Source organism: Stegostoma tigrinum, chromosome 1, assembly GCF_030684315.1.
Source record: "Stegostoma tigrinum isolate sSteTig4 chromosome 1, sSteTig4.hap1, whole genome shotgun sequence".
Classification (NCBI taxonomy): domain Eukaryota; kingdom Metazoa; phylum Chordata; class Chondrichthyes; order Orectolobiformes; family Stegostomatidae; genus Stegostoma; species Stegostoma tigrinum.
In genome coordinates, this window is record NC_081354.1 from 11159310 (window position 1) to 11185647 (window position 26338).

Below are 26338 nucleotides of genomic sequence, written 5' to 3' on the forward strand. Positions count from 1 at the left end.
GGCCCCCTCCCCCCTCCCCCCCCGGCCCCCTCCCCCCCGGCCCCCTCCCCCCTCCCCCCCCGGCCCCCTCCCCCCCGGCCCCATCCCCCCTCCCCCCATCCCCCCTCCCCCTCCCCCCCGGCCCCATCCCCCCCTCCCCCCCCTCCCTCCCCCCTCCCCCCCCCACTCTCCCTCCCCCCCCCCTCCCCCCACTCTCCCTCCCCCTCCCCCCACTCTCCTCCCCCCGGCCCCATCCCCCTCCCCTCCCCCTCCCCCCCGGCCCCATCCCCCCTCCCCTCCCCCATCCCCCCTTCCCCCTCCCCCCGGCCCCATCCCCCCTCCCCCCGGCCCCCTTCCCCCCGGCCCCATCCCCCCTTCCCCCCGCCCCCATCCCCCCCCCGCCCCCCCTCCCACTGTCCCCCCCCGGCCCCCCTCCCACTGTCCCCCCCCCGGCCCCCCTCCCACTGTCCCCCCCCCGGCCCCCCTCCCACTGTCCCCCCCCCCCGGCCCCCCTCCCACTGTCCCCCCCCCCGGCCCCCCTCCCACTGTCCCCCCCCCCGGCCCCTCTCCCACTGTCCCCCCCCCCACTCTCCCACTGTCCCCCCCCCACTCTCCCCCCCCCCACTCTCCCCCCCCCCACTCTCCCCCCCCCCACTCTCCCCCCCCCCACTCTCCCCCCCCCCACTCTCCCCCCCCCCCACTCTCCCCCCCCCCCATCTCCCCCCCCCCCCATCTCCCCCCCCCCATCTCCCCCCCCCCCATCTCCCCCCCCCATCTCCCCCCCCCCACTCTCCCCCCCCCCACTCTCCCCCCCCCCACTCCTCCCCCCCCCCCACTCTCCCCCCCCCCACTCTCCCCCCCCCCCACTCTCCCCCCCCCCCACTCTCTCCCCCCCCCCCACTCTCCCCCCTCCCACTGTCCCCCCCCCCGGCCCCTCTCCCACTGTCCCCCCCCCCGGCCCCTCTCCCACTGTCCCCCCCCCCGGCCCCTCTCCCACTGTCCCCCTCCCGGCCCCTCTCCCACTGTCCCCCCCCCCTCTCCCACTGTCCCCCCCCCCCTCTCCCACTGTCCCCCCCCCACTCTCCCACTCTCCCCCCCCCCACTCTCCCCCCCCCCCACTCTCCCCCCCCCCCACTCTCCCACTGTCCCCCCCCACTCTCCCCCCCCCACTCTGCCACTGTCCCCCCCCACTCTCCTCCCCCCCACTCTCCCCCCCCCCACTCTCCCCCCCCCCACTCTCCCCCCCCCCACTCTCCCCCCCCCCCACTCTCCCCCCCCCCACTCTCCCCCCCCCCCACTCTCTCCCCCCCCCCACTCTCCCCCCTCCCACTGTCCCCCCCCCCGGCCCCTCTCCCACTGTCCCCCCCCCCGGCCCCTCTCCCACTGTCCCCCTCCCGGCCCCTCTCCCACTGTCCCCCCCCCCTCTCCCACTGTCCCCCCCCCACTCTCCCACTCTCCCCCCCCCCACTCTCCCCCCCCCCCACTCTCCCCCCCCCCCACTCTCCCACTGTCCCCCCCCACTCTCCCCCCCCCACTCTGCCACTGTCCCCCCCCACTCTCCTCCCCCCCACTCTCCTCCCCCCCACTCTCCTCCCCCCCACTCTCCTCCCCCCCACTCTCCTCCCCCCCCACTCTCCTCCCCCCCCACTCTCCTCCCCCCCCACTCTCCTCCCCCCCCACTCTCCTCCCCCCCCACTCTCCTCCCCCCCCACTCTCCTCCCCCCCCACTCTCCTCCCCCCCCACTCTCCCCCCCCCCCACTCTCCCCCCCCCCACTCTCCCCCCCCCCACTCTCCCCCCCCCCCCACTCTCCCCCCCCCCACTCTCCCCCCCCCCCACTCTCCCCCCCCCCCACTCTCCCCCCCCCCACTCTCCCCCCCCCCACTCTCCCCCCCCCACTCTCCCCCCCCCCACTCTCCCCCCCCCCACTCTCCCCCCCCCCACTCTCCCCCCCCCACTCTCCCCCCCCCACTCTCCCCCCCCCACTCTCCCCCCCCCACTCTCCCCCCCCACTCTCCCCCCGTCCCCCCCCCCACTCTCCCACTGTCCCCCCCGCCCCCACTCCCACTGTCCCCCCCCCCACTCTCCCACTGTCCCCCCCCCCCCACTCCCACTGTCCCCCCCCCCACTCCCACTGTCCCTCCCCCGCCCCCACTCCCACTGTCCGCCCCCACTCCCACTGTCCCCCCCCCGCCCCCACTCCCACTGTCCCCCCCCCTCTCCCACTGTCCCCCCCCCTCTCCCACTGTCCCCCCCCCTCTCCCACTGTCCCCCCCCTCTCCCACTGTCCCCCCCCTCTCCCACTGTCCCCCCCCTCTCCCACTGTCACCCCCCCTCTCCCACTGTCCCCCCCACCCCCACTCTCCCACTGTCACCCCCACCCCCACTGTCCCCCCCGCCCCCGCCCCCACTGTCCCCCCCGCCCCCGCCCCCACTGTCCCCCCCGCCCCCACTGTCCCCCCCGCCCCCCCCCCCCACTCCCCCCCCCCCACTCCCCCCCCCCCACTCCCCCCCCCCACTCCCCCCCCCCACTCCCCCCCCCACTCCCCCCCCCCACTCCCCCCCCCCACTCCCCCTGTCCCCCCCCGCCCCCACTCCCCCTGTCCCCCCCCGCCCCCACTCCCCCTGTCCCCCCCCGCCCCCACTCCCCCTGTCCCCCCCCGCCCCCACTCCCCCTGTCCCCCCCCGCCCCCACTCCCCCTGTCCCCCCCCCCGCCCCCACTCCCCCTGTCCCCCCCCCCGCCCCCACTCCCCCTGTCCCCCCCCCGCCCCCACTCCCCCTGTCCCCCCCCCGCCCCCACTCCCCCTGTCCCCCCCCCGCCCCCACTCCCCCTGTCCCCCCCCGCCCCCACTCCCCCTGTCCCCCCCCCCGCCCCCACTCCCCCTGTCCCCCCCCCGCCCCCACTCCCCCTGTCCCCCCCCGCCCCCACTCCCCCTGTCCCCCCCCTGCCCCCACTCCCCCTGTCCCCCCCCCGCCCCCACTCCCCCTGTCCCCCCCCCGCCCCCACTCCCCCTGTCCCCCCCCCGCCCCCACTCCCCCTGTCCCCCCCCCCGCCCCCACTCCCCCACTCCCCCTCCCCCCCCCACTCCCCCTCCCCCCCCCACTCCCCCTCCCCCCCCCGCCCCCACTCCCCCTCCCCCCCCCGCCCCCACTCCCCCGTCCTCCCCCCCCACCCCCACTGACCCCCCCTGCCCCCACTGTCCCCTCCCCGCCCCCACTCTCCCCGCCCCCACTCTCCCCGCCCCCACTCTCCCCGCCCCCACTCTCCCCGCCCCCACTCTCCCCGCCCCCGCTCCTGCCCCCGCCCCCCGCCCGCCCCCCGCCCGCCCCCCGCCCGCCCCCCGCCCGCCCCCCGCCCGCCCCCCGCCCCGCCCACCCCCGCCCTCCCCCCGCCCTCCCCCGCCCCCCCGCCCCGCCCACCCCCGCCCTCCCCCCGCCCTCCCCCGCTCCGCCCACTCCCCGCCCCCGCTCCCCGCCCCCGCCCCCCGCCCCCGCCCCCCGCCCCCGCCCCCCGCCCCCGCCCCCCGCCCCCCGCCCCCGCTCGCCGCCCCCGCCCCCGCCCTACAGAATTAGCTACATAAAATAGGCAGAGCAAAATTGGTATGAAATATGGGCAACACATGAACTGAGTGAATAGTGTTAACGTGTATAAGGCAAAGGTGAAAAAGGCACATGTTAACAACTCACCAGTGATTTGCTTTGGAGATGTTGAATAAATAAAAAAGCCAGTTGAGTGTTGAACTACAGTCGACTAAAGTCATGATTAGCTGTCATCCTTTGGTTAGAGCATTTTTGAGATTCATGTTTTGTCGTGGTGCCTGTGACAAGAATTTGATGCGAAAGGTTCTGATCCCTGAAGAAAATTGGGATGTAAACTTCAGATGTAATCTTACCAAAGTATATAGCAAAAGGTGTGCAAAAGATTAATTTGGAATGCAAGGAAAGGTGCCAGGTGTTTTGTTTCACAGTGGCAGCGCATTACCTTTGCGTCAGAGCTCTCAGTTCAAGTTTCACCTGGCTTGGACATGTCACTGCATTTTGTTTCTTTTTTATTCATTTATTTATGGGATGAGGATGTCACTGGCGAGGCCAGCATTTATTGCCCATCCCTAATTACCAGTTAAGAGTCAGTCACATTGCTAGGAATCTGGAGTCACATGTCAGCCAGGACTGATAAGATGGCATTTTTCTTCCCTAAAGAGCATAGAGAAGCAGTTGGGTTTTTCTGACAATTGATTCATGATCATCAGCGAATTCTTCATTCCAATTTTTTTTAAGTTCACATGCTGCCTTCATGGGATTCGAACCCGGGTCCCCAGAGCATTAGCCCGATCTCTAGATTAACAGTCCAGTAATAATATCACTGGACCATCACCACCTCCTAAGTGCCTGAGCAGAATGGTTAAAATAACTGCAAGTATGAATCATAGGCTCAGGTAAGTAAAAAGTAAATTTCGTACTGAAGTTGAGGAATTCATTCATAGACTGGATTCTCGCGTAGAATAATGGAGATGAAAGCTCTAATTGTTTTAAGGTGCAATTGGATGGAGCAGTGTGGGTATACTACAATGTATTGGTGACCTCCCTTGTTGTAATTACCTTATGAAAGTTAGTGCTTTACAGTGAGTAGAGCGGCCCACTCAACTATTACCGCCAAGCCTGGCTCAGTGGAGAGTACAGGAGCAGCTATACCTCAAAATGAAGTGTCAACGTGATGAAGCCACCAAAGAGGGCTGCATGCATGCCAAACGGCAAGTGATAGACAGAGCTAAGTGATGGCACAATTGTGGATCAGATCTAAACTCTGCAATCCAACCACATCAAGTTGCGAATGGTGGTGGACAATTAAACGATTCGCTGGAGGAGGAGTAGGAGGCTCCACAAATATCCCCATCCTCAATGATGGAAGAGCCCAGCACATCAGTGCGAAAGGTAATGCTAAGGCTTTTTCAGCAATCTTCAGCCAGAATTGCTGAGTGGATGATTCATCTCCACCTCCTCCAGTGATCCCCAGCATTACAGATACCAGCCTTCAGGCATTTGATTTACTCCAGGTGATATCTAGAAATGGTTTGAGACTCAGGGCCCATAGCCTTTGCAGTATCCAGATATCATTCTGGCAATAATACCAAAGACTTGTGCTCCAGAGCTTGCTGTTCTCCTAGCCAAGCTGTTCTAGTACAGTTACAACACTGGCTTATAGCCGGCAATGTGGAAAATTCCCCAGGTATGTCCCTGTACATGTATAGCAGGACAAATCCAACCCGGCCAGTCACCACCCCTCAGTTTACTCTTGATCATTAGTAAAGTGATAGAAGGTGTCATCAATAGTACTATCAAACAGCACCTACTCAACAATAACCTCCTTAGTGATGCCCAGTTTAGGTTCCACAGGGGCACTCAACTCACAGCCTCATTATGGCCTTATTTCAAACATGAGCAAAAGAGCTGAACTCCAGAGGTGAGGTGAGACTGACAGCCCTTGACATCAAAGCTGCATTTGACCAAGTAAGGCATCAAGAACCCCAGGCAAAACTGGAATCACTAGGTACTGGGTGCAAACTCTGGTGGTTTTGGAGTCATACCTGACACATAGGAACATGATCGTGATTGTTGGAAGTCACTCATCTCGGCTGTAGGTCATCTCTGCAGGAGTTCCTTGGGGTAGTGTCCTCGGCCCAATCACCTTCACCTGCTTCATCAATGACCTTCCCTTCATCTTCAGATCAGAAGTGGGGATGTTCTCCAATGATTGTGCAATGTTCAGCACCATTTGTGATTCCTCATTCTGATGGAGTCCATGTTCAAATGCAACAAGATCTGGATAATACCAGGCTTGGGCTGACGAGTGGCAAGTGACATTCATGCCACACAAATGCCAGGCTATGGCCATCACCAATAAGAGAGAATCTAACCATCAACCATTGACATTCAATGGTGTTACCATCATTGAATCCCCCACTGTCAGTGTCCTGGGGGTTATCATTGACCAGAAACTCAGTTGGACTCACCACATAAACAGTGGTTATAAGAATGGGTCAGAGGCTAGAAATTAATCAAATATCTTCAGACAGCACCTTCTATACCCACAACCACTTCCATTCAGAGGGACGAGGGCAGCAGCTGTGTGTGGCACCACCACCAGCACCTTCAAGTTCTGCTCCAAGCAACTCATTTTCCTGCCTTGGAAATAAATCACCGTTCCTTCAGTGTCGCTGGGTTGAAGCCCTGGACTGCAGTGGTTCAAAAAGAAAGCTTACCACCACATTCTCAAGGATCATTAGGGACGGGTAATAAATGCTGGCCAGCCAGCGACACCCACATCCTGCAAAATGAAAACATTGAAAAAATACATATAAAGATGTCTGAAATGTCCTCTGCCAATGGAATGCTTTAAATTGTAGTGATCCAGCTGGTGTCTGAGTATAGGTTGATATGACTGGTACCATGTTAGGAATGCAGTTTCAGATAACATGAAACTATTTATAGACATGCACATGTTGCCATCTTATTGGAGTTGCCTTACTTATGAAAGTTACAAAACTCTCCCTTAAATTTTCGTTGGAGGAATGACTTGTAGTTGGTTCACTACTTGAATAGGTGTTTTTGCTGGGAACTGATTGAACAGTGTTTTCTTGTGACACAGCAGACTGTAGGAGCAACATACAAGTCTTCAATCAACTAAATCCCTGGAATTCTTACTGTTTTAGGTAATTAGATGTGTTTACTTATAGTGTTGTATATTTTCTGCAGAACATCTGATGATTGGCTACCAATTTTTTTGAACAATGTTAAAACCTGTTTTCTCCAGTAATGTATAGGGCATTGATATGGAGAATTGGAAATGATTCATTGTTAGTGTTGAAGTTCAAAAGTGGAAAACTAAATTGTATCTTGTGTACTAAATCCTGAGTTCACTCTTACAAAGTACTTTTTAAAAAATTCTGACCAGCTGTAATATTTATTGGTCATAATACTACCTATGGGTTGAATAGTCAGTGTATATATATGGTTGCATAAACTCATTATGCAACAGGAATAATTTAGTAATTAATATTTTGCAGATGCCTCTATTATATATTCAGTAATTTGGAATACCATGAATTATTGTTTGATCAGACATACATTTGTATTTTTGCTGGATGGCAGCAATTGATCTTGACCTTATTTCTGAACAGGGATATTTTACATTGCGTTTCACATGTAATGTTATGCATAGTGCAAATGGAAGAATAAAATGTAAACAGATTTCTTTTATTTTGTCAGGTATTTTGAGATTCTTGAGAATGTGATTCAGTGTAAGAGTAATGCCTCCAGTCAAGTGCAGGAAAGAGAATCAATATAAGGAAGTAATTAAAATACATCAGATTTATCCAATTTTGCATGATCAGAGAAGACTAGAATTATGTTTCTGAGGAGACCGTGTTTGCATTGTATTTTGTTTATGGAAAATAAAAGTGCTGGCATCAGTAAAGTTTTGCTGTAAAAAGGAGTCTTAAGACCATTAGTCAATGTGGTATTTAGTGCAAGGGATGACAAAAATTAAAGACATTATGTTTGTGTCTGCCTGTTGAACAGATCTAACAGCTGTGCAGAGACATCAGAAATCTTGAAGCCAAACAATAGTGTACCATTAAATACACATGGTACAACGCAGTACTTAGTGCCACGCTACTTGTGTTTTCTGTTCTGTGTGGAAAACCCAAAGTCAAGCCACAGAAAATAAAAACAGAGTATATTCCAGAATTGTACTGAAACTGTAGTGTTTTTGGTCAAGTTCACTTGGAGATTCTAAAGTTTAGTCACACTGTTATTTTCAGTTGTGATCTTGACACACTCTGCTCCAAAAAACACTTGCTGTTGACACAGAGTAAAATCAGAACTTCTCTAGATTTGATGCTTGCTCTATGCTGAGTTAGTTAATGTCAGCTGCAGGCTGGAAGTGGCATTGGAATTGGCTTCCGCCCATACAGTAGAAGAAAGAACCTAGCTATCTATCTAGCTGCTTCTGATAACTTTCCATTACTGATATTCAGTGATAATAGAATTGAATTCAATTGTAAAGTCCTTAGCAGTAAAATAGTAAGACATTTCAAGGTTACTAAAAGCTTTATCCCAGCAAGTAATTGCCACTTATGATGGGCAGAAAGAAATGTAAAACAATGGGTAAAAGTTGCAATAGGGCGATCACAAATTTGTTTTCCTTACCAAAAATGAAATATGTGTATTCAAATTTATTATACACCAGATATAAATTCTCCAGTTTAATCAAGTCTATAAATCACCCAAAATTTAAAGCCAATTTTACTTTACTTATGAATTCTTCAGCTAGTGACTTTCAAAGTATGAGTCTCGAAATAATCATTTACAGTGATGACTTTTTTTTAAAGTGGATGATCAAGAAGACAGCTTTATTTAAACCACAGTCAGTACAGCTTACACTAGTTGTCTGGGGAGAGGACCATCAGGCTGGCCAAATAGCAGTGCTGTCCTGAAGTAACATCATGTCATTAGTACATTATATACACAGGCCAAACTGACACACACACTCAGCCAGGATGTGCGTTCAGGAGGGTGTCTCAAAAAATCCAGTTGCATGACTTGAAAGAAATATATATTTATATAAACTTTAACATACTCAGGATGTAGAAGTGCTTTGTAGACAACTAATGAAATCTGGAGTATTTTAATGTATTCAAATGCAGCATTCAGTTTGAGCATATGAAACTCCTGCAAATTACAATGAGCTAAATAACCAGTTAGATTGTCCCAGTGATTATTATTGAGAGAGAACCTTCTCCAGGAATTGCTGAGAGCTAACCCAGACCGATCCAAATAGCATTGTATGATCTTCTGTATCTGTTAGAGTAAGAGGGACCTAGTTCATTGGGATGGATGATTAGTTTGCAATGCAGAGTAATGCCATCAGCACACGTTTAAGTCCCGCATTAGCTGAGGTTACCCTTGAAGCACACTCCATCTCTGCCTTTACCCTTGTCCAAGGCATGGTCGCCCTGTGGTTAAACCAGCCACAATTGTGAGAGAGTAGCTTAATGGTATGGTAAGACTGTGTTGACTTTACCTTTTTTATCTTTTTCATCTGAAAGGGCCCATCCAACAATTTCCCAGTTTCTGAATACCACACTGCAATTTCAGCAGAAGGTCATGTACTTGAATCTCAAGCGTGACTCTTGAGCCCATGACGTCTCTAACTCTAGGAGTTTATTTTGAGGAAGTAACCAAGACGATTGAGGGCAGAGTGGTTATTGTTGTTTCCTAGGGCTTTTACCAAAGTCTTTGACAAGGTTCTGCATGGTAAACGTTTTAGTAAAGGTAGATCACTTGGGTTTTTGAGTGAGCTTGCCAGTTGGATACACAATTGGCTTAACAGCAGGAGACAGAATGGTGGTGGAAAGTTTTGACAAATTGGAGGCCCATTACCAGTGGTGTGCCTCACAGATCGGTGCTAGGTACGCATTGATTTGTCAGTTATATAAATGATTGAGATGAGAATACAGAAAGCATATTAGTAGGTTTGTGGATAACACCAACATTGGTGGATAACAGACAGTGAAGAAGGATGTTTAAAATTACAGAGCGATTTTGATCAGTTGGATCAATGCAATGTGGAATGGCAGATGGAGTTTAATTTTGATCAATGCAAGCCCTTGCATTATGATAAAGCAACCAAGGGCAGGACTTATTCAACTAAAGGTAGGGCCAGCGATACAGAACAGAGAGGCCTAGGAGTTCATGTACATAATTCTTTGAAGTTTGCATCACGCATAGACAGCGTGGTTCAGAAGGCATTTAGCGCACACGCCTTCATTGCTCAGACCTTTGTGTATAGGAGTTGGGATGTCATGTTGAAGTTGTATCGGATGTTGATGAGGCCTCTTCAAGAGTACTATTCCAGTTCGAGGTGCCCTGCTATTAAGTTACAGAGGGTTCAGAAAAGAATGAGAATGGAGGGTTTGATTTTTAAGGGGAGAGAGAGGATAGTTAGGGATTGTAGGAGGTTGAGGGCTGGCCTTATTGAGGTTTATACAATCATGAAGGGTATAGATAGGATGGATAGCAGGTGCCTTTTCCACAGGGTTGGGATTTCAAGACTAGTGAGCATATTTTTAAGGTGAGAGGAGAAAGATTTTGAAAAAGACATGGGGGCAATTTTTTATTCTACATGAATAGTTCATATGTGGAATGAACTGCCAGAGAAAGTGCTGGGCACAGGCACAGTTACAACATCCAAAAGACATTTGGATAAGTGCATGAATAAGAAATGTTTGGAAGGATATGGGCCAAGCTCAGGCAAGTGGCAGTAGTTTGGGATTTTGGTTGCCATGGACATTTTGGACCAAAAGCTGTTTCCATGCTGCCTGACTCTATGATTCTTTGAGCGCTACCATACAGTTAAGGTTAATTTTGGAAAAAGAAAACGGTAAATGGAACAAAGGTGGCACAGTTCTGGTCTTCCAGAAGACAGCCTAATAGTAAATGAACAGTTTGATTCTCAAGTTGTGGAATTTCAGTCCGCCGTGTGAAGTTATGGGTGGTCAAAATTAGAGGGAAGGAAAAATAACAAAAATCAGAGGAACTGATTGTCATGTATTTCTAAATTGAAAGAGGTCAGAAAAGAACATGTGTGATAAGTTTCACAGAGGCATGAGAAACTTAAAAACAATTTTTAAACTGGAGAACTAGAAATATGTTGAGTATTTGAGAATCCCTGACTTGTGCACAACTTTAATTTTATTTTCCTTAATACGTGGAAAGCAACAAACCAATGTGATCGGTCCAATTTAAGAATGTGTTTTTTTGTAAAACAACTTGATAGCGGTAATGGTACTGCACCTTGTAAAGTAGTTTTCTGAAATTAGTGAAAAATATTTCTTAAATTTAAAATTCACTAAATAGCAAATACAAAAAATGAATTACAGCTTAGGCTTTTTTTAAGAAGTGGATCAAAATTGGAAGTCTCAACAATCTTTTCACATAATGTATATATTTCAAAATTATGTCAAGTATAATTTAAATTACACTGCATTATTTTGAATGACACCAAAGAATGGTACTGTAAAGGAGAGGGGGAAAGAAGTCTGTTGAAAATGGAAAATCATGGTAGCTTGTTTCAAATATTGCTAGTCTATGTAACATTCAGTCATGGTACCATCCTTTATAACTGTTCTTCACTGCCAGCAACTGCTAGTTTTGATTTCACTCCATTCTGAAGACATTAGCTTACGTTCGATCTGTGGCCCACAAGACCTAGATTGTGAATGCTCATAGCAATTTGATTATTACTGATGAAACACCATTTCTAGATGAAGCCATTGGAAAATCTGGATCTGGAGCAATGTTATGCTAGTTCAGAGACTGAAGCAATGGTGCTGTTGTCTCTTCTCAATTAACCCCATAGTGATTGAAGGTACGAGCATCCTGGTCTGATTGGATGGGTACCAGACCAACCACTGGATTTGTTTACTGTCATTGTGGGAGCCGTAAGTAAAGCTTTAAAGACTAAAGTGCCAGGTAACCTGGGAAATGATGGCAAGTGCCTCTGCGTTGTTATTGTTATCAATCTAAATTACTTCTTGCAAAACAAGTGAAATATAAGAGGAATGAAGCATAACCTAGTGATATTCTTTTTAATTTGATATGTGATTTGAGTAAAATTATGCCAATCAGCATGATTTCAATTTTAACAACTTGCAAAAGGTTCAGTATGCTTGAATGTGCTGCCAATGTATAGCGTGCTCATTGGTGTTATGCTGAGATAATAAAGTGTGAAGCTGGATGAACACAGCAGGCCAAGCAGCATCTCAGGAGCACAAAAGCTGACATTTCGGGCCTAGACCCTTCATCAGAGAGCCCGTCTAGGCCCGAAACGTCAGCTTTTGTGCTCCTGAGATGCTGCTTGGCCTGCTGTGTTCATCTTTCATTATCTTGGATTCTCCAGCATCTGCAGTTCCCATTATCACTGATGTTATGCTGAAGATCTGCCACTAGATGACGCTAACACATTTAAATCTGCATTGTCAAATGTTTTGAGTGTGTTGAAAGCATCTTGGAGGGGAAAAAGGTCTCGGCGTCTAGTGTTTGCATTCTGACTCCTGACATCTTGCATTAGACCTGAGATGCGCAATGAGCTCTTAGTCCCAGAGTTTGAAATGAACTGTGTGCATTTGAATGCTTTTATGCAAAGTTACTTTTGGGAAAACAAGTGTTTGACAGTTTTGTGAAGGTTTGATTGCTGCATCTGTTTAAGAGCAGCTATAGTTGCTAACCACTTGACAGATTGGATAAGATGCTGACAGTCTACTGTTGTCTCTATGCAAAAACTATGTAAAAAGGTTTTTGGTGGAAAAAGCAGCTTTATGGTAACTGCTGTATCCATGTGAAATAAAGTAATTGAAACATTAGAAAAGGTGAGACTGAGAGACGAGTGACAGTCTTGGAAAGCACTTAACAGATTTACAAGGAGAAACTATGTGTGTTTGAGATGCAATGCGTAACAGCCAGCTACAAAGGGTACTGACAAATCATAAGTTATATTTACGCTGCATCAGATTTGGACTATCGTAGCCTGTTTCACAGGTGTCAACCAGTTTCTGCAATTCTGGTAATACTTTTTACTTCAGATTTACAGTATCTTTTCTTTATGATATGGCACTTTTTTGCGTGGACTGAACATCTGGTTCATATTTTGAGCAAAATCCTGATTTTATTTCTTGAAATTTAAAATTTTAATATGGCAAAAAAATAAACATTTGTGACATCATGAAAATTATTTCCTGCAAGGAAAATTGCAGGGTGTGTATGAATATTTCTAAGTCTTGAACACGGCTCTTCGTGTAAAGTATAATTTTAAAAAAAGCTCTGGCCTGTTGTACCATAACATTTCAAATTTCTTGTTGTTTGTGGTCTGCCTTAAGATTTTTTTCACGCTTTCCCTCTTCAAACCACAAATCCAATCAAACCAAGCCAGGCTAATTGAAGAGAATCAGAGGATTTGATTCAGCTCAGTTAATTTTCATCTTGACTGAATATATTGCAATGATATCTTTTAGTTTAACACAAAATACATTTATTGTTTTTGCTTACACTGATTACACAGTAATTATAACTTTGAAATGGGCCAATTGCATCAGCCAGCCTGTGTTGATGTTTATCCTCCAGGTGAGCCTGGGACCAGTAAAAATAATAATTTTATCAGACTATAGGTTTCCTTTTACAGTTTTGAGTTTCACACAGTTATCACAATCTCCAGACAGTCCTTGAATGTCTTGTCATTGAAGAATGTCATGCTTGTCTTTCCAGCAGCTTCCCAACAGTTTCCACAATATCATCTACTGTACCTCCAACCTTGACTCAGTCAGCCTGCTTCTGAAACCCTCATTAATGCCTTTATCATCTCTAAACTCTCTGACTGTATTGCTGTTCCGGTCAGCCTCGCATCCTCTACCCTTGGGCTTCCCCAAGTGGTGTTATGAGCTGAAAGCTTTGGGATTGTGAGCTCTGAGACAGCCACAGCTACCATTGTGCTGTGCTTTATTCACTTGTCAGAGGTCACCGTACTCGTAGCTTCCGCCTAGCCTCCCACCTCTCATTTTTCACTGAGAAGTCATGTCAATTTTCAAGCTTCCCAATGGGGTAACACGGGGAAAAAGTTTGCAAAGCACGACTCTAGCCTCTAAACCAGAGTTCCTCTCAAATTCTGCTCTCCATATTTTATTATACCAATTTTTGTTTATTATTATGCTTAATATTGGTGACCTTCATTACCTCCAAGTCTTCCAAAGCCTTCAATTTAAACTCATCTTGTGCCTAAATCTTCACGATCCTTCTCTTCCCAACTTTGTCATCCTTCTCCCAATGCCAAATTCTGCATTCCTTTTTCTCTGGCATCTGCAAGCCTCTGTTGTGAACATTACACCCGAGTGTTCTTAAATGTTAGGATGCATCCGAGACAATGCCTAACACAACATTCAACATATTAAAATGAGGTATCCCCTTACTGTCGTTGACAGTTTGGTTATCAGTGGTGTACACAATGCAGAATCAGCTGCAACAAAATTCTGCGCATCCAGACTTAGTAAAATCCTACCTGGAATGAGGAACATTTTTCACGTGGAGAGGCCGGAAACCCTGAGATTGTAGGTTCTCTGCTCTAATGAGAACAGAAGATTCCACAGAGGTTTTAAAATATGTTTGAAGGAGTAAAATAAAATAAGACAGACAGTAATGTCTTTAAGCAAAGGATGCATATTGTACATTAGATTTACATTACATTTGCAAATTAGGTTAAATGACACTTCTGCAGAGCTACAGTAGAGACATTTAAAGGGATATGTCAGACTACACAGAATAGATATATTCCAAAAAGTGGAAACATTCCAAAGGGGAGGATCCACCATCCCAATGAGCTAAAAAAAAGTTAACATCGTGCTAAACTTTAATTGCGCACAGCAAACCAGAAGATTGAACTGAATATAAAAACAGCAAAGATCAGCCAAAGAGTTAATGAGAAGCGAAAAGAAATATAGAAAAACTAGCCAGAAATATTAAAACAGATGGTAAGAGTTCTGTAGATACTTAAAAAGAAAAGGGTTAACAAAGTGAACGTTAGTCTTCGAGAAAGTGAGACTGTGAAATTAATAATGGAAGATAGAGTTGGCAGATGAATTTTACAGGTGTTTCATAACTGTCTTCACTGCAGGGATATACGTGACCTTCTGGGAATAGCTGTAAACCAGAATATGGAAGCAAGGGTGAACTCAACAAAATTCCAATCACCATACAAATGGGACTGAGCAAATTGTTGGAGCTGTGGACTGACAAATCCCAGACACTGATAGACTTCATCCTTGGGTCTTAAAAGAAGTGGCTAGTGAGAGAGTTCATTTTGTTGTAAATTCCTAAAGTCTCCAAGTTACTGTGAAAGTTCTGCTTGACTAGAAAATAGCAAATATAACTCCTTTTATTCAAAATGGAAAGGAGCCTGAATGCAGGTTACTCTAGCCCAGTTAGCATAAGATCAGTAATAGGAAAGACAGTATTGATTTCCTTATTTAAGGAATTATGTAAATGCATTGGAAGCAGTTCAGAAAGGATTTGTCAAGCTAATACCTTGTAATGGATAGGTTGACTTATGAGGAAATGTCAAACAGGCTAGGCTTGTATCTGCTGGAGTTTAGACGAGCGAGGGATGACTTGAAGTCTGTGAGATACTGAGGGCCCTTTTACTGGGTGCATGTACAAAGGATGTCTCCTCTTGAGGGAGAATCTAGAACTGACAATTGTTAAAATAATAGCTTGCCTATTTTGAATGGATAAGTTGAATGTTTTTCCTCAGAGGGTGAATCTTTGGATGCCTTCAAAAGTCGGTTGAAGAAGAGTTTCATATTTTGGAGCTGAATAGATTATAAGTAAGGACATGAAACATTATCAGGATCGGTGGGAATGTGGAGAATGACAGAGCAGGCTTGAGGGGCTGAGTGAACTACTTGAAATTTATATGTTCACATGTACATACTGTATAGAAGATCAGAGAGGAGATTAGCAGCAACTTTATTTTCCACAGTGAGCAGCGATGGAGTGCAATGTCTGAAAGGATGTAGCAACAAATTCAATATTAACTTAAAAAGGAAATAGTATTATTATTTGGAAAATAAAATTTTACAGAGCTGCAGAGGCCATAAGTATGCACATTGGCTGGCTCTCAGGCAGTCCCAAAGTGTTGACATAGTCATGATGGGCCAAATGGCCTCCTCTGCTGTATGATTGTATGCTCTGCTGAGCCAAGTCTCAGACAAATACTTGTTTTTATATGGGGACAAGTTGTTTATTCAATATGTCCCTGAATATTTCAGAGGCAGTGTGATTTGCTACGAGCAGCAGACCTAATCCCACAAGTCTGCTCACTTTCCAGAATTTGCCTTCAACTGCTTATCTAGTCTATTAGTAAATGTTGAAATAGTCTCTTTGACTCACTGTTTCCAGTGCTTTCAGGTTCACAAACTTTGTATAATGCTTCTGTCAGTTTGTATTAAAATCGTTTAGACCTGTATCTCCTCTTCTTGTTCTAGATACCTCAGTCAATGGCAAGTATCATTTTGTCCAATTACTTATAATTTTAAACTATCAATCAACCTCTTAACTTCGTCAATTCTGACGTTAAGCAATCCAAAACGTGCAAATCTTTTAAAAATTTTTTATTCTTGAATATTGAAATCAAATTTTGAAAAAATTGGTTTTAAAATTTTGTTTTTATCTGGTTTACAAAGCAGTTCAATTCCTTGAAAATCCGTGTTTCAGCACTTTTTCCCCATCGGGTTGTCTGTCCTTGAATTGGTCTTGAATCTTCATGAATAAACATACTTACAATTTATCTTGGGTGAGGCTCCTGGTGGAGAGCACTCGTGTAAAGGAATGTGGATTTGGAAGACCGAATTTAGAAATTAAAAGAAACTTTCCTTTTAACTTTTTTAAAATAAACATCTTGGAATTAAAACCAAAATGAAGATCCATGGACATTTTCAAAATGATCTGAGATGATCGACAGCACCTGTGATTGTTGAAAAATAAAACATTGCTCTGTCTCTTGATAGTTGATTGGATCTACTTTGCAAGTTCCACTTTATTTTGTCAAAAGCTTTGATACTCTGTGGCTCTAACATTACAAAATAATTCAACTTTCTATTAATAGAACTCATAGGTCCTCCAACTTCTTGATATCTTGTTGCAGTGTTGAAGTCCAATTTATCCATAATTTTTGTATCAGTCTTCATCTGTAGCAAATTTAGATGCAGGTTCACATTCCAATACTGTTTCAGGCAGCAAACAGCTATACGATCTTAGTGCTTCACATTGAAAAATGCAGAGAGCTGTCATGAAATAGTGACTAATTCTGGAAGTTTGACTTTCTTTTTAATGTTTTTACCTTGCAGCTGTAGAAATATTTTTGCACTTATGTTAAGTTATCATTCTTGTAGAGGGTGCAGTATATCTGTCATAGGAGCGCAGACATATCTCCAGAGCATTCCACATCATGTGGGCTTGAAGCTGGCTGCAGTACAAGTGGCCTGGCGTATGATGCATTTCAGAGGTGTTTGGAAATTTGTTGAATGTACTTAGGCCTTAAAACTTTAAGCAATATGTTTTAATACTAAATTGGATACTGCTTTTAAAGAAATTAGGCACTGGGGAAAACAAAATTGTGTGTTATGTTTGCACCTTTTCTGAGGACCACGCAAGTCCTATTTAATTAACTTCAGATGTTGCCTTCCTTTCCTGGATAGATATACATTTGTTATTTCAATCTATGACAGATTTCTATACTTTGGAACCATATTAAAGCTCTTTGAAAGACAGTAGTGCTTTTCAAGGTTTTTTTTATTTTGAAAAAGACCATCCGATCGTCTATCTCATGACTTAGTGGAATGTTGCCATGTACAAATTAATTGCAATGTTTGCTTATGTTACAACGGCAGCATTATTTAAAAAAAACTTAAATCAGTTATACAACTTTTTTAAAATTCTGAGGTCACCTAAGTGCAAATATCAATGTTAAGCACACACAACATGCAATGCGTATTTTTGTTTGGGGAGAAGCCTTAATTTCCAAAATTAACCTGGTTGTGGGAAAATCCAAAATAACAAATTAAATGAAACAATTAAGTAAAATAAAATGGCATTTACTCATCCTAGACTTGTCCCAGTCCATTATTCCCTGAAATGAATGCCTGACGTTTACTAGGATTCATGCATACAAACCTGCAGTGGGCTTGCGAGACATTGCATGAACTCTTACTTTCAGCAGCCTCATGCTGTGACTACAGTTACCAGAATCCAGAATTAAATTTCATGGCTTTAAACTTTCTATTGCTGCATATTATCAAAGTAAAACAAATTATTGTCCATAAATTCCAGAAACACTTGTTTAGAGACTATTTGGAAACCCCACACAGTGCCTGCCAAGTAATGAAAGTGTAAGTGCTGAGTCGCAGCTGCACCACCTGCCAGGCCTGTGCACTTCCCTCTGAAGAGGGTCACTATAGCCAAAGACTGAGGTCGACATAGGTGCAATTTGGATTAAAAGGAGCTTAGGCTGTTTCGTATCAGGTTTGAGTCACTTTTGCACAATAAGATGAATTATTGAAACTTGCACCATGAGCAACCCTGCCCACAATGCATAATGTAACCATTTAGTTGATATATAAAAGCAAGCTCCATTTATTCATTTAATAATTGCTTAGCTGGCAATGCTATTCATTTCAGCATTTGGTTATTAGTGAGAGGACTTGGAAAGATTAAGGATTTAGGATGGAGAACATAAAAGGTTTTGTTTACACAGGATTATGAATATCTGAAGATGCCCTGAAAGAAGCATTATTGGATCTGAAACGTTAATGCTGCTTTTGTCTCCACAGGTGCTGCCAGACTTGCTGAGTTTTTTCCAGCAATTCTTGTTTTTACTTCTGATTTCCTTTTGCTATTATGGATATCAAACCCAGGGTTACTAAATGAAATAAAGATCATATCAACTTTTGCCAATAGATTTGATAGGTGTTTGAAGCAAAAGGTGATAATGGGGTATGAGAACAGGATGGGGACTGAGCTTAAAGCCACCGGCCATGTGAAGGATAACGTGAAAAATTGTTGTTGGGTTGAGTGTTCTATATCTTATGTAATTGCAATGTTTTAGCAAAACCCCACAAAGTGTAGTGCTTTGTCTGCAAGCAATTTAGCGTACTGGCTGTAATTTTGAACAGTTGACTGGCCCTGCTTCAAAAGAAAGTTGTACTTGCAAAGAAGACCACTGTTCAGGTCGCTGAGTCTGCACTGGCATTCTGTCAAGCAAATTGATCAGTGACTTTTCCGCCCTAACTCCTTGTGCCTACAAGTTTATTTCATTCAAGTGCCCATCCAATTTCTTTTCCAAAATATTCATCATCTCCTCATCCACCCTCATTCTCCATGGAGTCCCAGGTCCTTGCCTTTTTGCTGCATAAAAACTAATTCTTCCTTGTCCTCTGAATCTCTTGCCCCAATCATAAATTCATATATGCCCCAGTCCTTAGCTAATGGGATCATTCAGCCTTTATTTACTGCATCTAAAACTGCTGTTGCACTTTTGTGCACAATTTATTAAATCTGTCAACTTAATCTGTTCAAATCATCTGCTATTCTGAGAGGACAAATTTTTTCAGTTTAAGTTTTACTTAAGCGTGTTACATTTTGTAGCTGTCTCCAAGTAGTATGACGTTTATTAGCTAGAAACTTCTGTAGTTTACTTGGAATTTTTTTTCATCTAAATGGTGGCACAAAAAAGACTATAATATTTACTGCAATAAATTTTCAATAAGGCTGCTGTCCGTAATCTAAAGTGAAAGCAATTTACTATGGTTTTTTTCTTCATTTCTACTCTTCTGCAGTAATGGCTAGTCCCATGTTTTCACATGAGCCATTGCATTGGGTGTAAACCTGTTCAATTTCTTGGAGCTTTAATCACCTTTAAGATCTTATCATTCAAATGTACAGGAAACTTGAAGCATGCATACCATAAGAAAAAGTAGTAGCAATATCACTGCAGCTTCTAAAAGGCTGTTGATATCATGAACAAAGAGTTATCTAGTGTTGATCTGTTCATCCTCATTTATCCTGTAAAGTAATGAAGCAAACTTGTTTCCGTGACTTTTGGCTTTAACAAAATTTAGGTTTACAAACTTCTTTAAGAGTAATGTGGTGGGCATCTGTTAGTGCTGACAAGAACTGCTTTTTTTTTTCTCCTTTCAGGTTTCTAGTCAAGCAATTGATAAGGATGTCTAGTGATCGTGCTTTGTTAAACAGGTTGGAGCAGAGAGCTGCTGAGGCTGACCAAGTTATTGAGTACCTGAAACAACAGGTCGCTTTACTTAAGGAGAAAGCAAGTAAGTTTGGAATGTTGCGCTCATTTATTCATTTAGCATTGTTGCTGTTTACCCATGTATTCTCTTCTTTCAGAATATCTAAAATAGTTTGCCATGCCACTTTGTGATTGGCAACTAGAAGGATGTGATTGTCTATCTAAATTATAAGATCTCACAACTGTTGAGTTCTGCTGTAAGGTTATCCAACAGGAGGCATGCTGCTAACAAAGAAATACCGTGCCAGTGTGTTTCCTTTCCAAAAGATTGAATTCATTTGTCTAGTTAAGAGTGCTTGTTGTGAATTCAATTCCAGCTGACTTGCTTATTAGCTAAGAGCCAGGATCCCTTTGATACAATTTCTGGCAGCCTTGGAATTTTTTTTCTTTCAATATTAAAATATTGCTTGGAAATCCTGCTTGTCTTATGTCTTTTGCAAACATGCTTATTCTTTTAAATTGTATAGAACTAATAATGGGTTTAGGATTTATTTAAACTTTACTCATATGGCATTTACTGTTGGTATAGCTATTTTTCCAACATCTGTGATGTAATAGAGTTCTGTTTTAAAGGAATATTAATCCCTGATCTATGCTGAGTCATTCAGTGGGAAAGCAGTACAACTCTTAATAATCCTCAGCAAAGAACAACAAAAATTTATATTTGCGCAAGACCTTTAATGTAATAACATGACCCAAGATGCTTCACCAGACTATGTTAAAAGACAACCTGACGTTGAGGCATGCAGTGTTATCCTAGAGAAGATTTGGACAAAGGTAGATATTTCAAGAGCCTCTTAAAGAGGCAGTGAGGTTTGGGGATTAAATTCGAGTTGCGGAACTAAGCAACATCAATCCATCTACTAATCATGGAGTGTTGACTTTTGGAAATGCACAAGGTCAGGATTGAGACTTGGAGGATTTATAACCCAGGGCAAGGTTGCTGAGAAAAGTAGGGACACATCAAGGAGAATTCGAAAAAGATTAAAACTTTAAGTTGCTGCTGAACTGGAAATCAGCGTAGGTTGGTGAATGTTGGGATGACAGTGATCAGAGCCTGGTGCAAATTATGAAATGGGCAGCTGAATGTTGGATGAACGTAAGTTGTCTGTGGGTGCTAGTTGGGAGACTGGACAGCAGAAGGTTAGAGTAATCAAGTTTAGACTTGACTAAGGCAGTGAGCCCATCAGATGAATTAAAGCAGGGTTGCAGTTGGTTGACATTGCAATGCTGGAATTCAGCAGTCTCGGTGATGGCAAATATGTGGGTAAGCTTACATTGAACATGGAATAGTAAGGCACAGCACAGGCCCTACGGCCCGCAATGTTGTGCCGAACTCTTACCCTAATCCTAAGGTCTATCTAACCTCCACCCCTACCTTAAACTATCGTCCATATGCCTATCTAATAGCTGCTTAAATGCCCCTGATGAGGCTGACTCCACTACCCTCTCGGGGAATGCATTCTACGCCCCTACCACTCTCTGAGTAAAGAACCTACCTCTGACTTTTCCCCAGTATCTACCTCCACTCACTTTAAAACTATGCCCCCTCGTAATAGCTACCTCCACCCTAGGAAAAAGTGTCTGGCCATCCACTCTGTCTATACCTCTGATCATTTTGTACACCTCTATCAAGTCACCTCTCATCCTTCGTCGTTGTAAAGAGAAAAGCCCTAGCTCTCTCAACCTTTCCTCTTAAGACCTTCCCTCCATTCCAGGCAACATCTTGCTAAATCTCCTCTGCATCTTTTTCCAACACTTCCACATCTTTCCTGTAATGAGGTGACCAGAACTGGACACAAGACTCCAGATGTGGCCAAATCAGGGTTTTGTATAGCTGGAGCGTAACTTCACGGCTCTTGAACTCAATCCCTCTATTAATGAAAGCTAACACATTATACGCTGCCTTAACAGTTCTATCCACCTGGGTGGCAGCTTTCAGGGAACTGTGGACATGAACCCCGAGATCCCTCTGTTCCTCCTCACTGCCAAGAATCTTTCCATTAACTCTGTATTCTGCTTTCAAATTTGTCCTTCCAAAATGAATCGCCTCACACTTTGCTCAGGGTTCAACTCCATCTGCCACTTCTCAGCCCAGCTGTGCATCCTATCAATGTCCCTTTGTAGGCTAGAACAACCCTCTGCACCATCCTCAACTCGACCCACCTTCGTATCGTCCACGAACTTGCTAATTCACCCTTCCACTCCAACATCCAAATCCTTTACAAAAATCACAGATAGAAGAGGACCCTGAACAGATCCCTGTGTTATACCACTCGTAACTGAGCACCATGTTAAATAGTTTCTGTCCGCTACCACCCTTTGCCTTCTGAGGGTCAGCCAATTCTGAATCCAGTCTTCCACATTTCCCCCTATCCCATGCCTCCTTACTTTCTGCATGAGCCTACCACGGGGAACCTTGTTAAACGCCTTACTTAAGTCAATGTATACCGCATCCACTGCTCTACCTTCATCCACATGTTTGGCCATCTCTTCAAAGAATTTAAACAGATTGCCTGTCATCTCCTGAAAAGTCAGTCAGAAAAGCTGACAGCACAGTCTGTTGGGAGAACAGAAGGTTCAGTTCCTTGAGCGGGAATCAAACCAGGGCCGCGGCAGTGAAAGCGCCAGATTCTAACCAGTAGATCACCAAGGTCTTACAAGCTCAGCTCAGGGCTAAATAGTACACCAAAAGGTGGAATTTGACCAGGGTTTCCCCTTCCCAATAGCTTTACAGTAATGTGTGTTTTTTGTGCACATCAAATGTGTACAGGCTTAGCCCGTGATGTTTCCCTGTTTTCTTTTCAAATTAATGTTAGTTGTACACCCTTATTCCTAAAAATGACTTTTTGGTTGAGATAGTATCAGAGATAATGGGAACTGCAGATGCTGGAGAATTCCAACATAATAGAATGTGAGGCTGGATGAACACAGCAGGCCAAGCAGCATCTCGGGAGCACAAAAGCTGACGTTTCGGGCCTAGACCCTTCACCAGAGAGGGGGATGGGGAGAGGGAACTGGAATAAATTTTGGTTGAGATGTCAGATGGTTGCTACCTGTAGGACTGCCTACCAGAAAAAAAATGCTGCTTTCAGTTTACAGCCATAAAGAAAGAAAAAAGTAAGGAAAGAAAAAAGCTTTGCATTTTTGACCTAAGGTAGGACATTAATTTATTCTTAAATGTGCATTCATTAGGGATGTGATCAATTCTAAGTCCTCACTAGAAGTCCCCGCCAAAAATGATGTAAGACCGAAATGATTAATACTCCTGAGTGAAACAAACTTTTGGCAGTCATCATCTAGTTTCTAGTTGTGTGAGACCACAGTACAAGGTTGTCTATAACTAATTGGCAGTGATGTCATTCTAGTGCACTTGAGTTTTTCTTATTAGGTCAAACTAAGGAACTTCAGTTCTAATTTTTCCCAGGGGACAGCAGTGGATTTATCACTGGTTTGGGATGTTATACAATTGATGATTCAAACAAAACCACTTTTCTCATTTTCTTAAACTAATGCAATATGGATGAAAAGGCCGCTGTGAATTTTATATACAGTGTCGTTACTGTTTGTTTAGTTTTGTGGTTGCCAGACTGTAAGAGCAACCTAACAGATTTTGGGAGATAAGTGCCCCAAATTGGCGTTTTTGCTTGAAAGTTGCTCGTGAGGTAAGCTTCAGTTGTTGAATGCTAGTGAAGATGTTTAGCAATCATAATCACACTAATCTATTACCTTGACCTCTGGTCATTGTTTTCAGAGAAAAAGCCATAATCTAACAATGAGCCCGTAGATTAATTGTACCAGAAAATAATTATCTTGTAAGCAAGTCATGAGACTTTGAAAAGCCAAATGGAACATAAAGTTGCCATCTCTCTCTCTCTCTCTCTCTCTCTCTCTCTCTCTCTCTCTCTCTCTTCAGAAATGTAGTGTCAGTGGGTAATGAAGACTTAGTAGGACAGACTTTGCTTTCTATTTCGAGAAGAAAAAACATGCTATTTGAAATTGAAATAACAAATATAGGACTCATTAGATATCGTGGCTGATAAGCAAAATGTTGGTCCAGATCTGCTGTCAGCAGTATCGGGCTGATTGAGTGTGGAGGCAGTTCCTTTTTAAAATCAAGATCCAAAAATTAGATTGTTCTACGCCTCTTTGAATCGGTGTTGAACAATGGCTAGTCAATTGTAAGAGCTGGAGTTTAGCAACTCTTAAATTTTGTTTTGGAATCTGCAAGTTGATTTTTGTGTTGGGTACCTTTTAAAATCTTTTGCATGCTGCACGTGAACAAGGTATTCAGAGAGTCAACTGTGTGACCTGTACAGAAACTTTCAGATTGCTGCACATTTGCACAGTTTAGTGGGAACATTGGTATTTGGGAACCTTTTATCTTTAGCACCTGAGATTCCTTATGCCTTTTCCCCCGACTACACTTTTTTCCCCTTTCTTCATCTTTGCAAGGGTATCATTATCCCTGTTTTTGTCATTTCTTTATTCTGTAGGATTGTTCTCCTAGCTGACACCAAAGCTGTATTTATAGGTAATGCATTTTAGGACAAGGAGTCATTACATTAGTATTTTACTGTTTTTCTTTCTAGATGGGCTGCAGCTAGAGTGTTGTGTCCTGTACTAGAATCCATATTGTAGGGTGGATATATTTGTGCTGGAGTGGATGCAGAGAAGGTTTACTAGAATGTGGTCTTGAGTGGAGAGTTTTCAATTCTGAAGAGGTGGGCTAGAATGGGGTTGTTTGCCTGAGCAGAGGAGACTGGGAGAGGGACAGGACGGGACATGATTGAGATGTATAAAATTATACGGGCCATGGGGAAGACAGGAAAAGACTTTCCCCCTGGTAGAGCAATCAATGACCAGGGCAGGAGGTTTAGAGGGATGTGAGGAAAATCTTTTCTCACCCAGACAGTGGTGGGAATCTGGAACTTACTGTCTATAAGGATGACAGGAGCAGAAATTCTCAAATTTAAGTAGTATTGCACTTGCAATGCCAAAGCATGCGAGGATATAGGCCAAATCTTGGGGTTTGGGAATATATACATAGGTGATGGTTTTTGACTGATGTAGATCTAATGAGCTGAAGGGCTTTTTCTCTTTGCTGTAAACCCCCATGACTCTAGTTCCACCCCTTCTAGTGCTTCGCATGATACACTGCTGCCTGTACAAATGTCCTGTCACTATAGAGTAGGTGGGACTTGAACCCAGACATTCTGGCCAAGAGGTAGGGACACTAAGACTGTTTAAATGTGCAAAATGACCTCTCTTTTAAACATAAGACCGTCACTGAGGCTGTAAATTATCTTCATATAACTTGCAACATGAGACAATTATGCACTTAAACAACAAGATCATTCGTATTTTAACAATGAAAAATATGTCTTCATAAAGCTAAAACAAAGGAAATACATAAAAAAAGACCAACTTCCAAACAAATGATCTCATTATTGCCTTGTTATGTGGGTTCAGGTTAGAAATAAGTAGAAACATAAAATGTCAGAAACGGAAATACTAAGCAGAATTGCTTCTTGGTCGGACTTCGAGGACAATGCTTCAGAACAACAGACAAGTACACAATCTTGTTGACTCTAAACTTATGTTAGTGTCAAGATGCCCTGCATGAGTTTCTATAGTACTTTTTCTTGCAAATGCTGAGTTAATTAGAAGAAATTAAGATGCCAGTAGTGTCTCTAAGATTATTCGATTAATGAATATATACAGAAATATTTCAGACACTAGACATCTCGTGTGTGGCGCCAAGACAGGAGTCAGTTCCGAAGGGTAAATTGAGGGTGCAAAGATGTGTACTTGCACCATCGTAACAAACTTCAAACTTGGAAAACAGTTCAGCGCAAGCATACTGTGATACAGTCTTGAATTATGTAGATATTCTAACTATACTACTTTGTTCAAGTTGTGTAGCTTAATATGCACTTGTGCATTCTTGGCTTGTATACTCATCAATATTTGATGTTAGGCAAACCAAGATAAGCAAAGATCAGATATTAGAATTTTGGATTAAAGTGAGGTAGAAACAGTTTCCCAGTTTACTGTAGACAGCTACGAGGTGAAACAGCTGAGGAGCAGTGGAGGCTATTCAAAGAAACAGTCAATGCTTTTCATGTACTCTTGAGAAGGAAAAGACTCACCTCTCAAAAAAATACAGCCAAATGCATCTGAGAAGGCAATGGACAGCATAAAATTAAAATAAACAGCTTATAAAAGTGCAAAGAACAGTACAGATCCCACAGAATGGGACAAATCCACTAAAAGCTGAAAGTGAGGATATTGTCAATGATCATGAGGAAATGGCCGACATGCTGACAATTTTTTTCCTTCAGTATTCACAGCAATAAAGGAGGACAGCTTGCTGCTTGTTGCAAAGAAATTAGATCAGGCTGAGGCCTAAATAAAGTTAGCTTATGTAAATCATCAATAATGGGGCAATTA

General features: G+C 44.7%; 1 protein-coding gene across 3 annotated transcripts in view; it reads left to right on the top strand.

The window, feature by feature from the left end:
* aimp1a (aminoacyl tRNA synthetase complex interacting multifunctional protein 1a) overlaps nt 1-26338 on the top strand; it is a 68398-nt gene that overhangs the window by 7615 nt on the left and 34445 nt on the right. For 2 of the 3 annotated variants that reach the window (XM_048531931.2, XM_048531912.1), the window contains exon 2: nt 19777-19910. In XM_048531931.2, the coding sequence (XP_048387888.1) occupies nt 19777-19910 (134 nt within the window). Of the gene's footprint in view, nt 1-6495; nt 6690-19776; nt 19911-26338 lie in introns of those variants that run through there. The other variant, XM_048531921.2, reaches the window with a different exon arrangement.